This window comes from Lagenorhynchus albirostris, chromosome 20 (genome assembly GCF_949774975.1).
Source record: "Lagenorhynchus albirostris chromosome 20, mLagAlb1.1, whole genome shotgun sequence".
NCBI classification, from domain to species: Eukaryota; Metazoa; Chordata; class Mammalia; order Artiodactyla; family Delphinidae; genus Lagenorhynchus; species Lagenorhynchus albirostris.
Genome location: NC_083114.1, coordinates 2,097,953 through 2,116,704, shown reverse-complemented (window position 1 = coordinate 2,116,704; position 18,752 = coordinate 2,097,953). Strand labels below are relative to the sequence as shown.

Below are 18,752 nucleotides of genomic sequence, written 5' to 3'. Positions count from 1 at the left end.
TTGCTGCGCGCGGGCTTCCTCTAGTTGTGGCAAGCAGGGGCTACTCTTCGTTGCGGTGCATGGGCTTCTCATTGTGGTAGCCTCTCTTGTTGTGGAGCATGAGCTCTAGAGTGTAGGCTCAGTAGTTGTGGTGCACGAGTTTAGTTGCTCTGCAGCATGTGGGATCTTCCTGGACCAGGGCTCGAACCCGTGTCCCCTGCATTGACAGGCAGATTCTTAACAACCGCGCCACCAGAGAAGTCCTGAAATATGTTTTTAAATAAAAAAGTATGAGACCTCCGGGAATTCCCTGGCGGTCCAATGGTTGGGACTCAGTGCTTTCACTGCTGTGGGCCTGGGTTCAGTCCCTGGTTGGGGAACTAAGATCCCACAAGCCATGTGGTGCAGCAAAAAAATAAATAAATAAATAAAAAGAAGAAGTATGAGACCTCTAATTTTATTCTTCTTTTCCAAGATTATTTTGACTATTCAGGGTCCTTGCAGATTCCATATGAATTCTAGGATAGATTTTTTTATTTTTCTATTTATGCAAAAATTGCCATTGGGATTTTTTTTTTAACATCTTTATTGGAGTATAATTGCTTTACAATGGTGTGTTAGTTTCTGCTTTATAACATAGTGAATCAGTTATACATATACATATGTTCCCATATCTCTTCCCTCTTGTGTCTCCTTCCCTCCCACCCTCCCCATCCCACTCCTCTAGGTGGTCACAAACTACCGAGCTGATCTCCCTGTGCTATGCGGCTGCTTCCCACTAGCTATCTATTTTACATTTGGTAGTGTATATATGTCCATGCCACTCTCTCACTTTGTCACAGCTTACCCTTCCCCCTCCCCACCATTGGGATTTTGATAGGGATTGCACTGATCCATATAAAACACTTTGGGTAGTACTATTGACATCTTAAATACTAAGTCATCCAGTATATGGAAATGAGATGTCTTCTTTAATTTCTTTTAGCAGCGTTTTGTAGTTTTCAGCATACAAGTCTTTTGTCTCCTTGGTTAGACTTACTCCTCAGTATTTTATTCTTTTTGATACTATTGTCGGTGAGATTGTTTTCTTAATCTCCTTTTGGGATTGTTCATTTTTAGTAAATGGAAATACAGCTGATTTGTGGGTGTTGATTTTGTATCCTGCACCTTTGCTGAGTTTGCTAGCTCTAATATGTTTTGGGGGTTTTTTACATGTGAAATCTTTAGAGTTTTCTACATTTAAGGTCATGTTATCTGTGAACAGAGATAATTTTACTTCTTCCTCAGTTTGAAAGTCTGTAATTTCTTTTTCTTGCCTAATTGCTCTGGCTGGGAATTCTACGTTGAATAGAAGTGTTGAGAGTGGCCATTCTTGTCTCATTACTGATCGTAGAAGAAAGGCTTTCTGTCTTTCACCATTGAGTATGCTGTTAGCTGTGGGCTTTTCATATATGACCTTTATTATATTGAGGTAATTTCCTTCTGTTCCTATTTTATTTAGTGGTTTTATCATGAAAGGGTGTTGGATTTTGACAAATGCTCTTTCTGCATCAATTGCGATGATCATGTGATTTTTGTCCTTGTTCTGTTAATGGTGGTATACTGTAAATCCCATTTGGTCATGGTGTTTGATCCTTTTAAGGTGCTGTTGAATTTGGTTTGCTAGTATTTTGTTGAGGATTTTCACATCAAATTTCATCAGGGATATTCTCTAGTTTTCTTGTAGTGTCTGTGTCTGGCTTTGGTACTAGGGTAATGCTGAACTCATGGAATGAGTTGGGGAGTGTTCCCTCCTCTTCAAATTTTTGGAAGAGTTTGGGTGTTTGTGTTAAGTCTTTAACTGTTCTATAGAATTCACCAGTGAAGCCTTCTGGTCCTAGACTTGTCTTTGTTGGGAGGTTTTCAGTTACTGATTCAGTCTCATTACTAGTAATGGGTCTGTTCACATTTTCTTTCTTCATGATCCAGTCTTGGTAGTTTGTGTATTTGTAGGATTTTTTTCTGTATCTTCTAGGTTATCAGTTTGCTGGTAAGCAATTGTTCATAGTATTCTCTTAAAATCCTTTTTATTTCTGTGGCATTTTTATGTCCCTTCTTTCCTTTCTGATTTTGAGTCTTTTCTCTTTTATCCTTAGTTAATCTTGCTAAGGGTCTGTCAATTTCATTGATTTTGATAAAATCAATTTCATTGATTTTATTTTAAAAAAATAAACCAACTCTTAGTTTCCTTGATTTTTTTCTATTGTTTTTCCATTTTCTCAGTTTTCTTTACCTCTCCTCTAATCTTTATTATTTCCTTCCCTCAAGTGGAAGACAACCAGAATCTTAGAAAAAGAGTTCTGAATAAATCAAGATGCATAATCTGTATATGTTCTGCCATCTACCTGTTATTTCCTTCCTTCTGCTAACTTTGAGTTTAGTTGTCTTCTTTTTCTAGTTCCTTGGGGAATAGAGTTAGGTTGTTGATTTGAGATCTTTTCGAACATGAGATACAGACTTCATCTTAGCACTACTTTGACTGTATCCCATAAGTTTTGGTACATTGTGTTTTCATTTTTCTTTTTCTCAGGTTATTTGCTGATTTTTTCCGAGATTTCTTCTTTGACCCATAGGTTGTTTAAGAGTTGTGTTGCTTAGTTTCCATGTATTTGTGGATTTTCTAGTTTTCCTTCTGCTGTTGATTTCTAGTTTCTGTCCTGTGTGATTGATTGGAAAAGATACTTTGTATGATTTAAATTTGTTAAGATATGTTTTGTGGCCTACCATGTGGTACATCCTGGAGAATGTTTCCAGTGCATCAGAGAAAAATGTGTTCTGTCAGTGGGGGGAGTGTTCTGCAGCGTCTGTTAGGTCCTGTTGTCTGTGGCGCTGTTCAGGCGGTTGTTTCTTTATTGGTCTTCCATCTGGTTGTTCTATCCATGATTGAGGGTGTGGGTTCAGCCTGTGATTATTTTTGTAGAATTGTCTTTTCTCCCTTCAAGTCTGTTATGTATGTGCCTCATATATGTGGTAGTGCTGATGTTTGGTGCATGAATATATATAATTCGTATGTCTTCCTGGGTAAGTGACCCTTTTATCATTATATAATGTCCTTTTTTTGTTTCTTATAACAGCATCTGACTGAAAGTCTATTTTGTCTGATGTTAATGTAGCCACCCCTGCTCTCCTTTGGGTACCATTCGCATGGAATATCTCTTTCCATCCTTTCACTTCCAGCCTAACAGGGAAAGATTTATTACTGCCATTTTGTTACTTTTCTGTATGTCTTGTGGCTCTTTTGTCCCTCATTTCCTCTCTTACTACCTTTGTATCTTGTTGTTTTTTTCAGTACTGATATGCTTTGATTCTCTTCTCATTTCCTATTGTGTATATTCTGTAGGTATATTCTTTGAGGTTACCATTGAGATTATATAAAATAATTTAAAGTTATAACAATCTATTTGAAACTGATAACTTCAATCGCATATAAAAACGCTACTCGTATAGAGTATAAGAGTATACTGCCCCCCACCTTTATGTTACTGATGTCCCTGATTACATCTTTATTTAGTGTACCCATTAATATCTAGATTTATAATTTGGGGGTACTTTTGTCTCTTAGATTCTTTTTTTTTAAAATATTTATTTGTTTATTCATTCGTGCATGCATGCTGTGCTGGGTCTTAGTTGAGACATGGGGGATCTAGTTCCCTGACCAGGGATCCAGCCCAGGCCCCCTGCATTGGGAGCGTAGAGTCTTAACCGCTGGACCACCCAGGAAGTCCCTAGATTTTCTTTTTATTTAAATATGAAGTAATGGTTCCAAAAGTTCTAAAGTGACACTTTAGAAGATAATCATATTGTTTGTTTAGGTAACTAAATATATAATCTCTTTATCTCTGTAAGGTTGTAATTGGGCAAAAATGGGAGAGATTGTGGCTTTTTTAGAATTACAGAAGGGCAAAAGAAGGAAATAACTCATCTTTCTTAAGGCCCAGTACTGTCCCTGATGTTTTAAGGTATGTTGTAAATTGAATTGAAAGTCATCTAAGGACATGCTGTTTCTGAATTTATGAAAAGCAAGGAAAGAAACCAGCTACGCTACAAAATGTGGACCTCAGATGGGTTATGTGCAGGGAGAGTCACACAGTGTATAGGGAGAGTCACACAGTGTATTTTCAGTCTGCATCAAAGTCCAAGTTCCTTGGGAATGCTTACTGCACTCATAACTTTGTAAACATTCCAGTCATCTCTACTCTTGAACTTCCTGTTCTTGTACCCAGCATATTTTCCTAGAAGTATTTTTCCTCTTGCATGAGGAGTGAAGAGCAGAGTGTGAGCAGATGAAGCTGCGTTTTGCGGCCTGTGGCTCTTCCTGTTGTTGCAGAGGGGCCTCTGTCCCCTTCTTCTTACAAGCCTTCCTCCTCAGTGTGCATGTGCAGACCAGTAGACTTCTGTAAAGGACAAGTGTGGTTTTTTTGGCTTTATGTGTATTTTCAAGATGATCATTTCTTATTCACATTCAGAAGTGATCATTTGGCTTCTTATAGAATTTCCTCTAAATACCACCAATGCGTCAGATGAAAGGAAAGCGGTCTCACTTGTATTTCTTTCCTTTTTCAATGACTGATGTCTGCAGGCAGTGTCAGCCCACTGTGTCCCCTCACAGCGCAGCCACCCCCATTCCCGTCCCTACTCAGATAAGGAACTACCAGCGCATAGAGCAGAGCCTCACCTCCACTGCCCCCTCTGGCACAAATCTGCATGGCTCTCCAAGGTAAGCTAGCAGTTGCTTCCTTTCCCAGTTCTTCTTCCTTTCTTTTAAAATTGTTGTTGTTGTGATTGAAACATCTGTTAATTTCCATGGTCGACTTAGACTCTTACGTATGTGTATAATGGAGATGTACAAAATTGAATAATAATCAATTTTTTTGTAATGGATCTATTTAAATGATATTTAAGCTTGGCTGGGTAATTAATATAGTATGAGATATATATATATATATATTTGTCCACAAGTATAATTATTTTTAAGAATTGAGGAAGAACTTGTTAAAAAATGAAATCTCACCAGTTTTAGCAGACTATGTACATATTATTTATTTCTCCCACATCCTAAAACCCCACTCAAGTAGAAAAGGAATGACAAAGGTATAAGCCCACAAAGACAAGTAAAACGAGAATAAGTATTGAGTGGGTGACCGCTTCCGACGCGTTTCTGGAAGTGAGAAAGAGAACAACGGAGGGGTGCCTGCTGTCGCCACCGGGCAGGGTAAGTGTGTGAGCAGGCGGGGCTCAGGCAAAACAGGGCAGCCGGAGTCATAGCTCAGGCGGGGTGGCCAGACGGAGGCGGACGGCTGACAGCAGGAAAGCTGCATCTGGAGGAAAGTGCATGAGTGCAAAGAGAGGAAAACTTACGTGAAGAACTAGGACCTCAGAGCTGGGTTAGAGACTGCATCTGTAAGTAAGAACGAAATGCTACTGAAAACAAGCGAAGTAAAAAAGACCTCTTGGACATTACAAAACAGAATAACTGAACTAAACAAAAGTAAATGTTGGAAGACAGAGTTGAGGAAATATTTGAAATAGATAATCAAATCAAGAAGATGGAAAGTGTGAATTAATAATAATCTTCAAGGATTAATTAGTTTAGGCATTCTAGAAAGAAAACTATAATAGCGAGGAAGAAAATTTCCAGGAAATAATGATGAAATTTTTTTCCAAAATTGGAGGAGACAAGATTTTAGATTAAAAGGACCCACCAAAGGAATAGCTCAGTGAATGGAGAAGGATCCTCACCGTCTTGTGCGATGTAAATTAAGAAAACTTCTAGGAAGAGTATTTGGCAATACCTGTGAAAATCAGTAATGCATATATCCTTTGACCCATCAGTCAGCTTCTGGTAACTTATTCTAAGATATATATTCCTTGCCTGTGTATAAAATCGTATGTATACAAAGTGGTTAGTTGTTATAATAGCAACGGATGAGCAGTAAGCCCAGTGCCCACCAGTAAGGGACAGATTTATTCTGATCCATCTGTGACAGTGGAACACCTTCCAGAGAGAGTCAGGAAGCTCTCTGTGTGGTGAGGTAGGGCAGTTTCCAAGGTACATTGTGAAATGGAAAAAGCAAAGTGAATAACAGTGCACTAGCAGTGGTTCTCAAAGTGTGGTCTGCGGCTCCATTTCAGAGGGTCCATGAGGTGGAGACCATTTCCATGGTAATTCCAGGATACAGTTTGCTTTCTTCACTGCGCTGACACGTGCACTGTTGGTGTGAGCGCTGTGATGGGAAAGCTGCTGGTGCCTCAGGACAGGTCACGGGAGTGGCTCCCGTTCTGCTGTTAGCCCTGGTCTCCTTACCTCCACACACTTATAGTACCTAGGAGTGTCTTTAGTGAAACAGTGAAAGGTATTATCTCTCTTTGAAAATCTCCACCTTGAGTGGAAAGTAGGCATAAAGCACCTTTGCTGCACATCGGAGTAGTGGTCCTAAGGAAAAGCCCTTGTATGGTTGTTTTCATTGTGAGCTGACTTTTAGCCACTTTTTCATGGAACACCTGGTGCTTGAGAGGATAGCTGTGGCTGTGGTGTTGACAGCCATTTTGTCAAAAGTGAACTAAGTTGGTGGTGATATTTTGATATGAATGTGACTTTTTGATATTGTATAATGCGTCAGCGTTCGGAATATCTGCATAACTCTGTCAACCAGTATTTTCCAAATGACCAAATTTTTAAAAAAGCATACATAGATATAAGATCCATTCCAAGTACAAGATATTTTTGCCAGAGAATGGAGTTTAATGGAACAGAGTACAAATTTTACCGATGTGGTTTCAGATTCCATATTGCAGCTGATCTTAGAAATGACCACTTGCTGAGTTTTGGGGTAGCATCAAAGAGGAGTGTCACAGTATCTGAAAGGCTACCAAAGTGCTCCTCCTATTTCCAGTTACAAATTTATAAGGCAGTGTTTTCTTCATGTACTTCTCCCAAAATAACACAAGTAACAGACTGAATGTAGAAACAGTTATGAATACCCAACTGCCATCTCTTGAGCCAGACGTTAGAGATTTGCAAAATAATGTCATGCTTCTCAATGATTTGTTTTGGAAAATATTTTTCATAATCTTGTGTCATAAGTTTATTATTTTTAATGAATTAATAATTACAAAAATTTCTCAGTTTTAACTTCTAGTACCATAAAAATCAATAGATATAATAAGTTGCATAAATAAAAACTCTGGTATCTTCAGTAACTTTAAGAGCATAAAGGGGGGCTTCCCTGGTGGCGCAGTGGTTGAGAGTCCGCCTGCCGATGCAGGGGACCCGGGTTCGTGCCCCGGTCCGGGAAGATCCCACATGCCACGGAGCGGCTGGGCCCGTGAGCCATGGCTGATGAGCCTGCGAGTCTGGAGCCTGTGCTCCGCAATGGGAGAGGCCACAACAGTGAGAGGCCCGCGTACCGCAAAAAAAAGAATATAAAGGGGATCTAAGACAAAAATGTTGAAAATGATTGGTATGGAATCTATTACCTTTGTTAAAACAAGATGAAAATAAGATTATATATTCAGTTTGCTTGTTTTTGAATTAAGGAACTCTGGAAGGATACATTAGAAACTAAAAATAATGGTAACCTTTTGAGCAGGATTGAGGAAGTGTTGGGAATTAGGTAGACAGATACAAGGATGGGAGGGAGACCTCACTCTGTATAATTTTATAGGTTTTATGTTTGTTGCATATCACTACGTTCCATATGTTTAAAAAATCTACTCCACGGCATATTGTTAGGAAGTTTTAGGAGAAAGGACAGAAATAAAGTCCTAGAACCTGCCGGTGAGGGAGTAATATTATTTTTCCCTTTAGATCTGCGGCGGTACGAAGGTCTAACACCAGCCCCATGGGCTTCCCCCGGCTGGGATCCTGCTCGCCGGTGCCGGCAGACGCAGTACAGGCGGTCGGACGAAGACTCTCCACGGGGTCTTCCAGGCCTTACTCACCTTCCCCTTCGGGTAAGGAGAATTTATAGCAGTTGTTTCCACCCTTTTTTCATTGTGACCAGTGCGACGTGACACTCCCTTTAGGAACACTGGCTTACGATGGCAGTGAGTCCCAGCTGACTGGGAGCCACATCCCGCCCCTCCAACCCTACCCTTCTCTGATTCCCTCTTGAGAACCTCTGTATAACGCCATTAAGACGGCTGTCGGAAACAGGATGATATAAATGGGTCTTGGGGATAAAAAGCATCTCCACTGGGTTTAGGCTCTAAACACAAACTCAGAAACCCTAGGTGAAGGTACATAAAATGCCTACCCTACTTGGCACTAGGAGTTAGGAGGATTAAAAGGCAGTAGAGTACGTGACAGCGCTGGGTTACGTCCACCAGAGGCCTTCCCGCTGCGGGGGCGACCGGGTGGCAGCTCCACTGCGGATCCTCCCACCTCTCCTGGACACCGCGGGGAGCAACACGGGGAGCTCGAAAACAGCCGCCCAAGGCACGCAGGGAGGCCACAGAACAGCCAATCCCAACCCAACAGGGAGACCTCGAACCACATTTTCAGGGGCTTAGCTAAGAGAAAACGCTCCCGCTTCAGAACACACGCGAGAGAGGCCAGGGCAACAGAGATCCAGAGTCCGTGAGCAGCGGCCTCCTAGCGGCGACGTGGGGGAGAACGGGAGCGGGGAGGGCAAGCGTGCACGCGCACACACGCACGCGCGCACACACACGCACGCGCGCACACACACGCACGCGCATCCAAAGGGGGAGGCCCCACCCCCTCCATCTCCGCCCCGGAGTAGGACTGGGAGGGAGGGGCGCGCCTCGGAAGCAGGCGGAGCGAGCGGGATCGAAGCCTCGCCCAGCAGCCTCGGTTCACAAGGCGAAAACCACAGTGATAATGTTTTTTAAAAGTTAATGTCACCACTTCCCTGTGGCAGTGGTTTGGACACTACTCTTAAATGAAAAATCTTATTCAATCAAAGTCTTGGCGTGTCCTCGCCCCCTCAGAGGCCCCCGGGCTCCCCGGAGTTTGCGGACGAGGCCCCAACACTTGCTCTCAGGGACGCGGCCCTCCCTCGGGGTCGAGTCTCTGCCCACTGCTCCGCCGCTGCTGGAGACGCACGCGTCTCGTCTACTTGAGCGCCTGGAAGCCTTCCCCGCCTCCCACTCTTGCTAATTCGGGTTCGCAGCGGTAGATGCAAAGAAGGGGGCTGCAGAAATGTGCACGGAGCGCCTGGGCAGCCGCTGTGAGGGAGAGCGGGTAGGAAGCAGGGACCGCAGGGCGCCCCTTCTGACCACCTTGTAGGCCTGACCCCCGGGGCAGAGGGCTGGAAGGAGGGGTGGGCAGGCTCTCGACGGCCAGTGAGTTCTGAGGAGCGTCCCCAGGCACAAGCCACCCAGAATCACCGTGACCCACACAGTCAGGCTGGGCCAGCCCGGGGGCAACCTCAGTGGGAGGGGAATGCGGCAGGTGGACGGGCAGCAGCTGGGCCCTGGCAGCTCCACGCCCGAGACCTCCGTCAAAGGTTTGCCTGGCTCTTACCCAGTCTCTGCCCTCCGGGCAGGTCCTACAGTGCTTTGATCTCAGCGTGCCCAGCACGCTGTGGCTTAGTACATGTGAGCTGAACTACATCTTCGCTAAATTGTGTCAACTGTAATGTACGATCTGTGCATGTGTCGCTTTTTCCATGCTATATTAGTTGTGAGCCATTTCTCCCTGCTTTACCCTTCCCTTCTTCACAGTTGGCACCATTCCTGAGCAGTTTAGTCAGTGCTGCTGTGGGCATCCTCAGGGCCAGGAATCCAGGAGCAGGAACTGGTCAGGTAGGAGATGGACTCGCAGTGTTAATAGTTTAAATCCCATCGTAAGTGAATTCGAGATATGTTTTTCCAGTCTTAACAAACCAACAGAGTTTACGTGAAGTATTTTCTCTGCTCTCCTGTCTTTTATGCTAATGTGCTCTAGTGTATCATTGCCGGTTGGTTATCGCCTACGTATAGGATTCTTTTATGAGACTAAGTCCTAGGAATTACACAACTTGGCTAAACTCTGGTTGTTGTCCCACAGATAATGAAAATCAATCTAGAAAATGAAATTTCATTACTTTAATACTGGTTTTGATAAAAGCTACCAGTTAGCATCAGATAAAAAAAAACTAATGGATGTTTATTTGCTTTATTATATAAAATATACATGCCTGAAAAGATCTGCGCAAATCACACTTTGATAAGTCAAATTTTATTGTATGTGCATTTGAGGAGTTGGGCAGTTAAAGGAATGCTCTGTTACTTAGAAAAGCACTCTTGGGACGTCTCTGGTGGCGCAGTGGTTAAGAATCCACCTGCCAACGCAGGGGACACGGGTTTGATCCCTGGTCCGGGGAAGATCCCGCATGCCACGGAGCAGCTAGGCCCGTGCACTGCAACTACTGAAGCCTGCACGACTAGAGCCCATGCTCCGCAACAAGAGAGGCCTGTGCACCGCAGCGAAGAGTAGCCCCCCATCTCCGCAGCTAGAGAAAGCTTGCGCGCAGCAGCAAAGGCCTAACGCAGCTGCAAAAAAAAAAAAAAAAAAAAAAACAGAGGTTTTTTAAAGAAAAGAAAAGCACTCTTTTCTAGGTTTAGTGTTTCATATTTTGTGTTTCTTTAAAAATAAAGCTTGATTAACTTTCTCCGGATCATAACACTTTGTCAGTGTTTATTTGTGTATGTGTACGTGTATACACACATGTATGGCAGAACCCAGTTCTGAAAAGTGAAATGGTAGATTTAGGATGAGATAAGCCAGGAGTGGTTGGCAGCAAGAGCTCCTGTTTATTGCTGCCTGTTTGGGGAAAGGTGATGGTTATCAGCCACTAAGAAGGTTTGTGTGTCTTTAACATTTTTGGTGGTAGTTCAGCTTGCAAGAAACTCCAAGGAATTTGTAACTGGAGCCCCAGGCTTAGTGAATGTTAAGTCAGCAACAGCAGGGTTTGTGGGGGGGAATCCTCTTGTTGTAGCCAGCTGTTCATCGTATCAAGACCCCATCCCCCAGAGTCCCCTTAAGAGGCAATAATATCTGTGAACAAGTGTTTTCTTTGTAGAGAAGATGGACACTTTAGGTTTTAAATGAATTTCATGAAACTGACAAAAATATGCGTATGCTTGTTATTTTTAGACAAAATCCAGGAAAAGTATATTATCTTTCTAATTTTCTTTCCAACATTCTTTTTTGAATAAAGAGCTATTCTAGTTTAGCTTGAAAAGTTTCTTTTAGTTGCTATGTGAGAAAAGAGAATAATTACATTGATACTACACACATACATATCGATATAAAGAGTGAAAATCATCTCGTTCCATGTAGATTTTTGTTGTTTTTGTTGGCTTTACGTGCTCTTTAGCTCTCTGTGGTGCTGACTAGACGTTATGTTAATTGAGTTGTGTGCCCGCTGTTGGTAAAACAGCCGACAGACTCGTCGTCACTAACCCCTGTCTCCTGGGAAGGCCAACGGCAGTGTGCTTGTCACTGTTTGTAAAGGATGCCAAAAAATGCCTCTTGCCAGGTAAACAACTTTTGGAATATCTCACAGGAAACAAGACATTCACTGGAACTCTCCTTGAAGAGGTGTCTTCTTAACTCGCCAGTTTTTGCCCTGCACTTCTTCTTCCCTTTGGGTTAACGCTGTCTCTGTGTCCTCGGCAGGCTCTCCCGTGCCGCAGCCTCCGTCGCCCCAGCCACTCTTGTTGGGTGCTAGACTGCAGAGCGCCTCCACCCTCACTGACATCTACCAGAGCAAGCAGAAGCTCAGAAAGCAGCACTCGGACCCCGTGTGCCCGTCCCACGCCGGGGCTGGGTGCAGCTGCTCCCCCCAGCCCAGTCGGCCCGGCAGCCTTGGGACCTCTCCCACCAAGCACGCGGGGTCCTCCCCGCGGAGTTCCGACTGGTTCTTCAAAACTCCATTACCAACAATCATTGGCTCCCCTACTAAGGTGTGTTTATTAAGCCCTTTTGTAGATGTTGTGACTTTGCTAAATTAACATTTATTAACTGGGGCATTTTGTTCCGGGTGGTCAGCTGAGGTCCAGCAACGGACCACAGGAGAAATTGAAATAGAGAAGTTGGTTACTCACCGGTCCTGGAAGAAGCACCCAGATGCCACACGGGGAAGTCAAGTCAAAGTGCAGAGAGAGACAGGACCTGGGCACATGCCTTTATTAGGGTCTGTGGGTGGAGTGCTCTGGGGTTCCCGGGCCAAGGCTGGATGGGTCAATCCAAACCAAAAGAGCAGGGTTCTGATAAGTTCCACGGGGGTCTTGTCTAAGGGGCACACAGCGGGAAGGCCCTGGGAGACGGGGGGAAATCACCAGGCCTGTCAGGGAAGTCGTATCCGGAACGTACATTTATTTGCGACTCTGTGGGCTGCTGTCTAGGGCGTGTGCTTGTACGAGGGGCTGGTGTCAATTTAAGGTCCCTGCAGGCCGCATAGCCAAGCACAGTGGATGTGGAAGCAGCAATACCATGGAGTAGCTTAACTCTCAGTAGTAGGTCATGAACTAGTATCATAAGTACTTTATAGGCAGCATTCAGGAAGAGGATAGCTGCAATTTAATCAGCACCTGCCGTGTACCAGGCAAAGTGTAAGTCCTTTACTTGCTGAACGCTTTATATACACGTTCCCATTTAATCCTGAAAAAAGGAAACAGGCCTAGCGTAAATGAACTGTCAAGGTCACAGAGACTGGAAGCAGAAGAGCCGGGATTTGAATCCAAGACTGACAGAGTCTGGAGTCTCTGCTCCAGCTACTGTGCCATGAGCCTGACGGTTCTGAACATTCCTACGTCATAACAACCAGTTTACATGTGTTCCCTTAGACCACGGCTCCTTTCAAAATCCCGAAAACGCAAGCGTCTTCCAACCTGCCAGCCTTGGCCACTCGCCGCGGGCCTTCTGAGGGGCAGTTGAAGGATGGGAGTGACCCACGGGGATGCTCTCACTGTCTCTCAGTACAAGGAGGGGAGAGGCACAAGTCCGAGCAGCAGGTCAGAGCAGCGTTTGGCAGGTAAGAGACGCCATTTCCTTCCAGCCCTAAACATGGAAACGGTAACAGTGCATCCATTCCTATCATAAAACAACCAGACCCGATTAGCAGCTGGTTTATGCCAGTGGTTAATGACACTGTACACGTGTAAGGAACTGCATACACTTAGAATCTCTGGAAAAAAAAAAAAAAAAAAAAGAATCTCTGAAAACCATAGCTGTTGCCTATACCTGTGGGAGTCCAGAGCTCTTCCTGAGTTTCCTGAGTAGTCTGTTTCTGCCTTTTTGTTTATTTTGGGTATTGAAGTTTATCTCTACCTTGAATTGTTCGGTCTCTATTTTTTGTCTCCTTGTTCTCTGACTTTCCTTTAACCCTTTTATGGCTTGGCTTAAATCACCCTTATTACTGATAAGTCTGGATTTTTTTAAAGTATACATTTACGTTATTATCATTCTTCTTTTTAGATCTGTCAGTACTGGGAAATTATCAGATCAACCAGTAAAAACACCTTTAGGTGGACATCAGGGCAGCACGGACAGTTTAAATACAGAACGACCAATGGATATAGGTAAGAGAAGTCCGGTTTCTTTTTAGGCAGGTAATCTGTTTGTTAACTTTCCTATTGCTGCTGTAACAAATTACCACAAGCTTGGTAGCTTAAAAACAACACAGATGTATTATTTTACAGTTCCGGAGGGCAGAAGTCCACAGTGGGTCTCACTAGGCTAAAACCGAGGTGTACGCAGGGCTGGTTCCTTCTGCAGGCTCTCGGGGAGGGTGCACTTCCTGGCCTTTTGCAGCTTCTGGGGGCTGCCCTCATCCCTTGGCTTGTGGCCCCTTCGACCGTGAAGGCCAGCAATGGCCAGTCTAGACTCAGACCTTCTGCCCCCTTAGTCTACACTTAAAGGACCCTTGTGATTACATTGGACCCACTGGATAATCTCTTTAAGTTCAGCTGATGAGCAGCCCTGGTTCCATCTGCAGCTTTAGTTCCCCTTTGCCGTGTCACATAGCCTATTTACAAATTTCAGGGCTCAGGACGTGGGCATCTTTGGCTTGGGCATGGGGGTAATTACTCTGCCCATCTACTTCTGGTGACTGTTCACGAACCTGTTGACCAGATTGCTTCATCCAGTCCCTGTCATCTCATCGAAGTTCTTAGGAGCCTGTCAATATAGGGACATGTTCAGTGTCTTGATGATCGGCAGCCCATGAGTGAGAAGTTAGATGCTGACCAAGATTGCTTTTTATCAGTAGGATAACACTGGCCAAAGTTGCCTTACACATACGAACTCTTGAGCATCTCTTATACAGCAAGCCCAACCTATAAAGAACCATAGGTCACTGAGATCCCTGGCTCTTTCATAGCTGTTCCAGGGAACTTTATGTCCATGGACCCACATCTAGATTAGTTTAGACTGCTTATCAAAAAATGAAAACAAAGGGCTGGCTCCAGACCCTAACCCAGGCTCGTTGAATCAAGTTTTCTGGGAAAGGAGTTTAGGAATCTGTGTCTTTAACAAGCTCCCCACGTGATTATGATGTCCACTTAAATTTGAGTCAGTATTGGAGCCTCTTTGTTCTTGTTTTCTCTGTCATTCTTTTACCGTCTCTCCCATGAGCCTCCAAAGGAGGAAGTATCTAGACCAGCAAACACCCGAGTATGGTTTCTGTGCTGTAGGGCTTGATATTTCACTCCACTGTCATCTTGCTGGCATGGTTTCTGAAGAGAAGTCTCGTGTCATTCTTACCCTCGTTCCTCTTATAAATGAGGTGCTTTTTTCCTTTGGCTTCTTTCAGGACTTTTCCTTTGATTCTCTGCTGTTTGAAGATGAAATGCACAGGTGTAGATTATTTGGCATTCTAACTGCTTGGTGTTCTTTAAGCTTCCTGGACTTGGAAGGTTTGGTTCTGCATTTATTTTGGAAATTTCTTGGACATTACTACTTCACATATTTCTTCTGTTTCTTTCTCTTTCTCCTTTTCATATTCCTGTTGCACATATATTATATCTTTGTAGTTGTCCCACAGTTCTTGGATATTCTGGGATTTTTGTTGTTGTTGTTTTAATTCTTCTTTCTCTTTGCTTTTCAGTTTTGGAAGTTCCTATTGACATATCTTCAAGCTAACTGATTTTCTTCTCAACCATGTCCTGTCTGTTGATGAGCTCATCAAATACATTCTTCATTTCTGTGTCAGTGATTCTGACTTACAGCATTTCCTTTGAGTCTTTCTTAGAGTTGCCATCTCTCTGCTTTGTTACTCATTTGCTCTTACATGTTGTTTATTTTTTCCATTAGAGTTCTTAGCATTAATCAAAGTTGTTATAATTTCTGGTGTGATAAGTCCAATATGCGTGCTGTAGCTGAGTCTGGTTCAGTGCTTGCTCTGTCTCTTCAAGCTGTTTTTACCTTTTAGCTTGCCTTTTAATTTTTGTTGAAAGCCAGAAATGATATTACTGGACATAGAATTGAGTTAAATAGTGTGAGGTGTTTTTTTTGTTTATCTGGCTAAGAGTTAGGCTGTGTTTAGTGTTTGCTGTAGCCATAGGTATCAGGGTAAACTTTTCTCTGGTGTCTTTGTTTTTGTCTTCCCTGTTGTCTTTGAGTTTCCCTAGATACCCCTTCTTAAATGCCTAACTCTATATTTTCTTCTAAGAAAATATAAGCTATAAAACAGCTTAGGGACTTCCCTGGTGGCACAGTGGTTAAGAATCCGCCTGCCAATGCAGGGGACATGGGTTCGAGCCCTGGTTCGGGAAGATCCAACCTGCTGCAGAGCAACTAAGCCCGTGCGCCACAACTACTGAGCCTGCGCTCTAGAGCCCACGAGCCACAACTGCTGAAGCCTGTGCACCTAAAGCCTGTGCTCCGCAACAAAGAGAAGCCACCGCAGTGAGAAGCCTGTACATCAGCCCCCACTCTCCACAACTAGAGAAAGCCCGTGTGCAGCAACGAAGACCCAGCACAGCCAAAAATAAATAAATAAATTTATAAAAAAAGCAAAAACAAAAACAGCTTAGCTCTTAGTTTCTCCACATTCTCACCAACGTTTGTTATTTGTGGTCTTTTCCATGATGACCATTCTGACAGGTGTGAGGTGATGTCTCATTGGGGTTTTTATTTGCATTTGCCTGATGATTAGCGATGTTGAGCATCTTTTCATGTGCCTGTTGGCCATATATATTTTTTGGAAAAATAACTATTCAGGTCTTCTGCCCATTTTTTAAATCAGGTTGTTTCCCCACATATTTATTCCCAGTTCTTGGTTTCCACCTTTTCACATTATCCTCAGGTGTGACGGCAATTCACGTAGAAGTAACTGAATTGTAGGCCTTGGTGAAAAGAAGATTCACAGCTGTGAAGAGATTACCATAAAATATTTTTAATGGAGATCTGTATTGAATTTTCTGTTTTTAAGAGTAATAAATGCTTATTGTAAAAAACCCAAATCTAATATAAAAGTAAAGGTACCCCTATAAAACCCACCCTCTGATACATGACACATTTGGTGAACTTTTTATTGCAGCCCCTGCAGGAGCCTGTGGTGTTGCACGGGCTCCTTCTGTGGGAACAGCAGCGAGTCCCAGGGCTGTGCTGTTCACGGTAGGGTCTCCTCCACACAGGGCTGCGACCCCCGCTTGTACCCACATAGTCCTTCGGACAAGAACCACCTCAGGTGAGGATTGTCTTAGTTCCGCCTTGGGCTCGTGTTTGGTGTGCAGATTCTGATAATGGCTTAATGGTGTGACGTTTTTTTTACCAATGACGTGGAGATAACGATTTACTTTACCTTAAAGGGTTATGAAGAGTAGATGAGGGGACTTCCCTGGCAGTCCCGTGGTTAAGACTCTGCGCTTGCACAGCAGGGGGCATGGGTTCGGTACCTGGTCGGGGAACTAAGATCCCCTATGCCACGCTGTGCGGCCAAAAAATAAAAAAAAGAGTAAATGAGACAATACTTGTGGGGAAAAAAAAAATCTGCAAAACAAAAGGTACTATGTTATATATTTGTAATATATATGTAATTTTATAACATTATTACATGAATGTGACGTCACAGTGAAGCAGCTATGCATATTGGTGCTTCTTAGCTTATATTGAAGGCTTATTTTAGTACATCCAGTAAATTTTTTGAAAATGATAGATTGTTGTTTATTTTTGGTTTTGTGGGTTTTTTTAGAAACCTAGGTTTCACCTTTTTTTTGGTACTTTGAGTCCCAATCTTTGCACTTAATCCTATATCCTACTTCTGGATAGGCTGATAGATTGGTTTTATCAGCCATAGTCTATAAATAGGTAATTGGTACCAAAAACTAAGAAAGTATTTAGATTGGACTTGAGTTATCATTTGACATCATATATTATACCTTGTGTCCCTTAAGTTCCCTTATGCTAAATCAGTTACTAATCAAGATACAAGTAGATTAATAAGCAAAGGATATAAATAGATAATGAGAGTGGAAAAAGAGCTAATAATAATCTTGATTTTAGGATTATTAAGAGTATTAAATAATAAGAAAATACCACTTTGAGAAAATAACTTTTTATACCTGTTAACTAAGCCAACATTTAAAAAATGTAATGCCCAGTGTTGTTGAGGCTTAGTGGGATCTCTGCGCTCACTCACGGCTGCTTTAGAAAATAGCGTGGCAAGTCTTACAAAGAGCTATAAAAATATTTATAGTAATATTTGATCTGTGGTAATCCCATTCTGTTTATAAGGCCACTTACAACAAAGTGGTCTTATAAAGTATTTATCACAAATAACTCAAAACAAGGAAGGATTTCATTACAATGTTATTGGTGGCATTAAAAAAATCAGAAATAGTATAAGTGCCCCCACATAAGCATTGGGGTATAATTTTAGTGAAGCGTACACATCCGCTGAGTTTTATCACCGTGAGGACTGTGGAGCAGCAGGGAGAAATGTGTATGTTAGAAGTTTGTTTAAAACAGAATTTAAAAGTAGCTGTGCTGATTCTGTGAGGAATGAAGGTGAGCCTGGGAAGATAAAGCCTGTTCATGTGCTCAGGGAGGGGTCGGGGGCCTTCCTTTTAACGCTTCCTCGCCCGTCTCCACAGGGGGCTCCAGCGGCTCCGGAGGCTCCCTGGGCTCCACCGGGGGCCGTGTGTCTGGGGGCTCCCTGCCTGGGCTGTGCTCGGGGTCTCCCCCTCTGGGAGCAGAGGCAGCTCCCAGCCTGAGACACGCGCCTTGTGGTGCTTCACCCCCCAGCCTGGAGGGGCTCGTCGCCTTTGAAGCCCCTGAACTGCCCGAGGAGACGCTGATGGAGGTGGGAAGAGACCCTGTGACGTGTCACTTACGGGGACCCCGAGGAGAGTGTTGGTGACGGGAGGACAAAATCCCCCTAACCTTTCCTATTTGGAACATTGCTCATATATTTTCAGAATAATGTTGACAGTGATACTCATTCATAGCAAGCTTTGGTTGACAGGAAGTGATGCATACAGATTTTGTATTCTTAATTTCTTTATCTGACGTTTATTTACTACTTACAGGACTTTTAAAACATAATCTTTTTCCTAAAACCGTAACTTTTTATTCTCAAAGCTTGCTTTTCTTCATAAGATAAAAATGATACACTTAAACTTAGGTTTAAAAAAATAAATTAAGATGCCAAATCAGTCAGTAACGCTGAGGAATAAAGCTGCCCGGCAGACTGGACAGTTGCGTGTGTACACCAGTACCTTTCCCCTCCACGGAGCCAGGTCTCCAGGGAAAAACACATCAGAACGTGAAGTGTGCTGAGCACAAA

At 43.2% G+C, this 18,752-nt stretch overlaps 1 protein-coding gene across 7 annotated transcripts in view; it reads left to right on the top strand.

Moving 5' to 3' along the window:
- The window catches only part of ULK2 (unc-51 like autophagy activating kinase 2), a 65,137-nt gene that overhangs the window by 38,717 nt on the left and 7,668 nt on the right, over positions 1 to 18,752 (top strand). For 3 of the 7 annotated variants that reach the window (XM_060133280.1, XM_060133279.1, XM_060133278.1), the window contains exons 15-22: positions 4,598 to 4,735; positions 7,826 to 7,971; positions 9,703 to 9,783; positions 11,642 to 11,928; positions 12,811 to 12,998; positions 13,442 to 13,545; positions 16,506 to 16,655; positions 18,061 to 18,269. In XM_060133280.1, coding sequence (XP_059989263.1) covers positions 4,598 to 4,735; positions 7,826 to 7,971; positions 9,703 to 9,783; positions 11,642 to 11,928; positions 12,811 to 12,998; positions 13,442 to 13,545; positions 16,506 to 16,655; positions 18,061 to 18,269 — 1,303 coding nt within the window. The remainder of the gene's footprint in view (positions 1 to 4,597; positions 4,736 to 7,825; positions 7,972 to 9,702; positions 9,784 to 11,641; positions 11,929 to 12,810; positions 12,999 to 13,441; positions 13,546 to 16,505; positions 16,656 to 18,060; positions 18,270 to 18,752) is intronic. The other 4 variants (XM_060133285.1, XM_060133284.1, XM_060133281.1 and 1 more) reach the window with 3 other exon arrangements.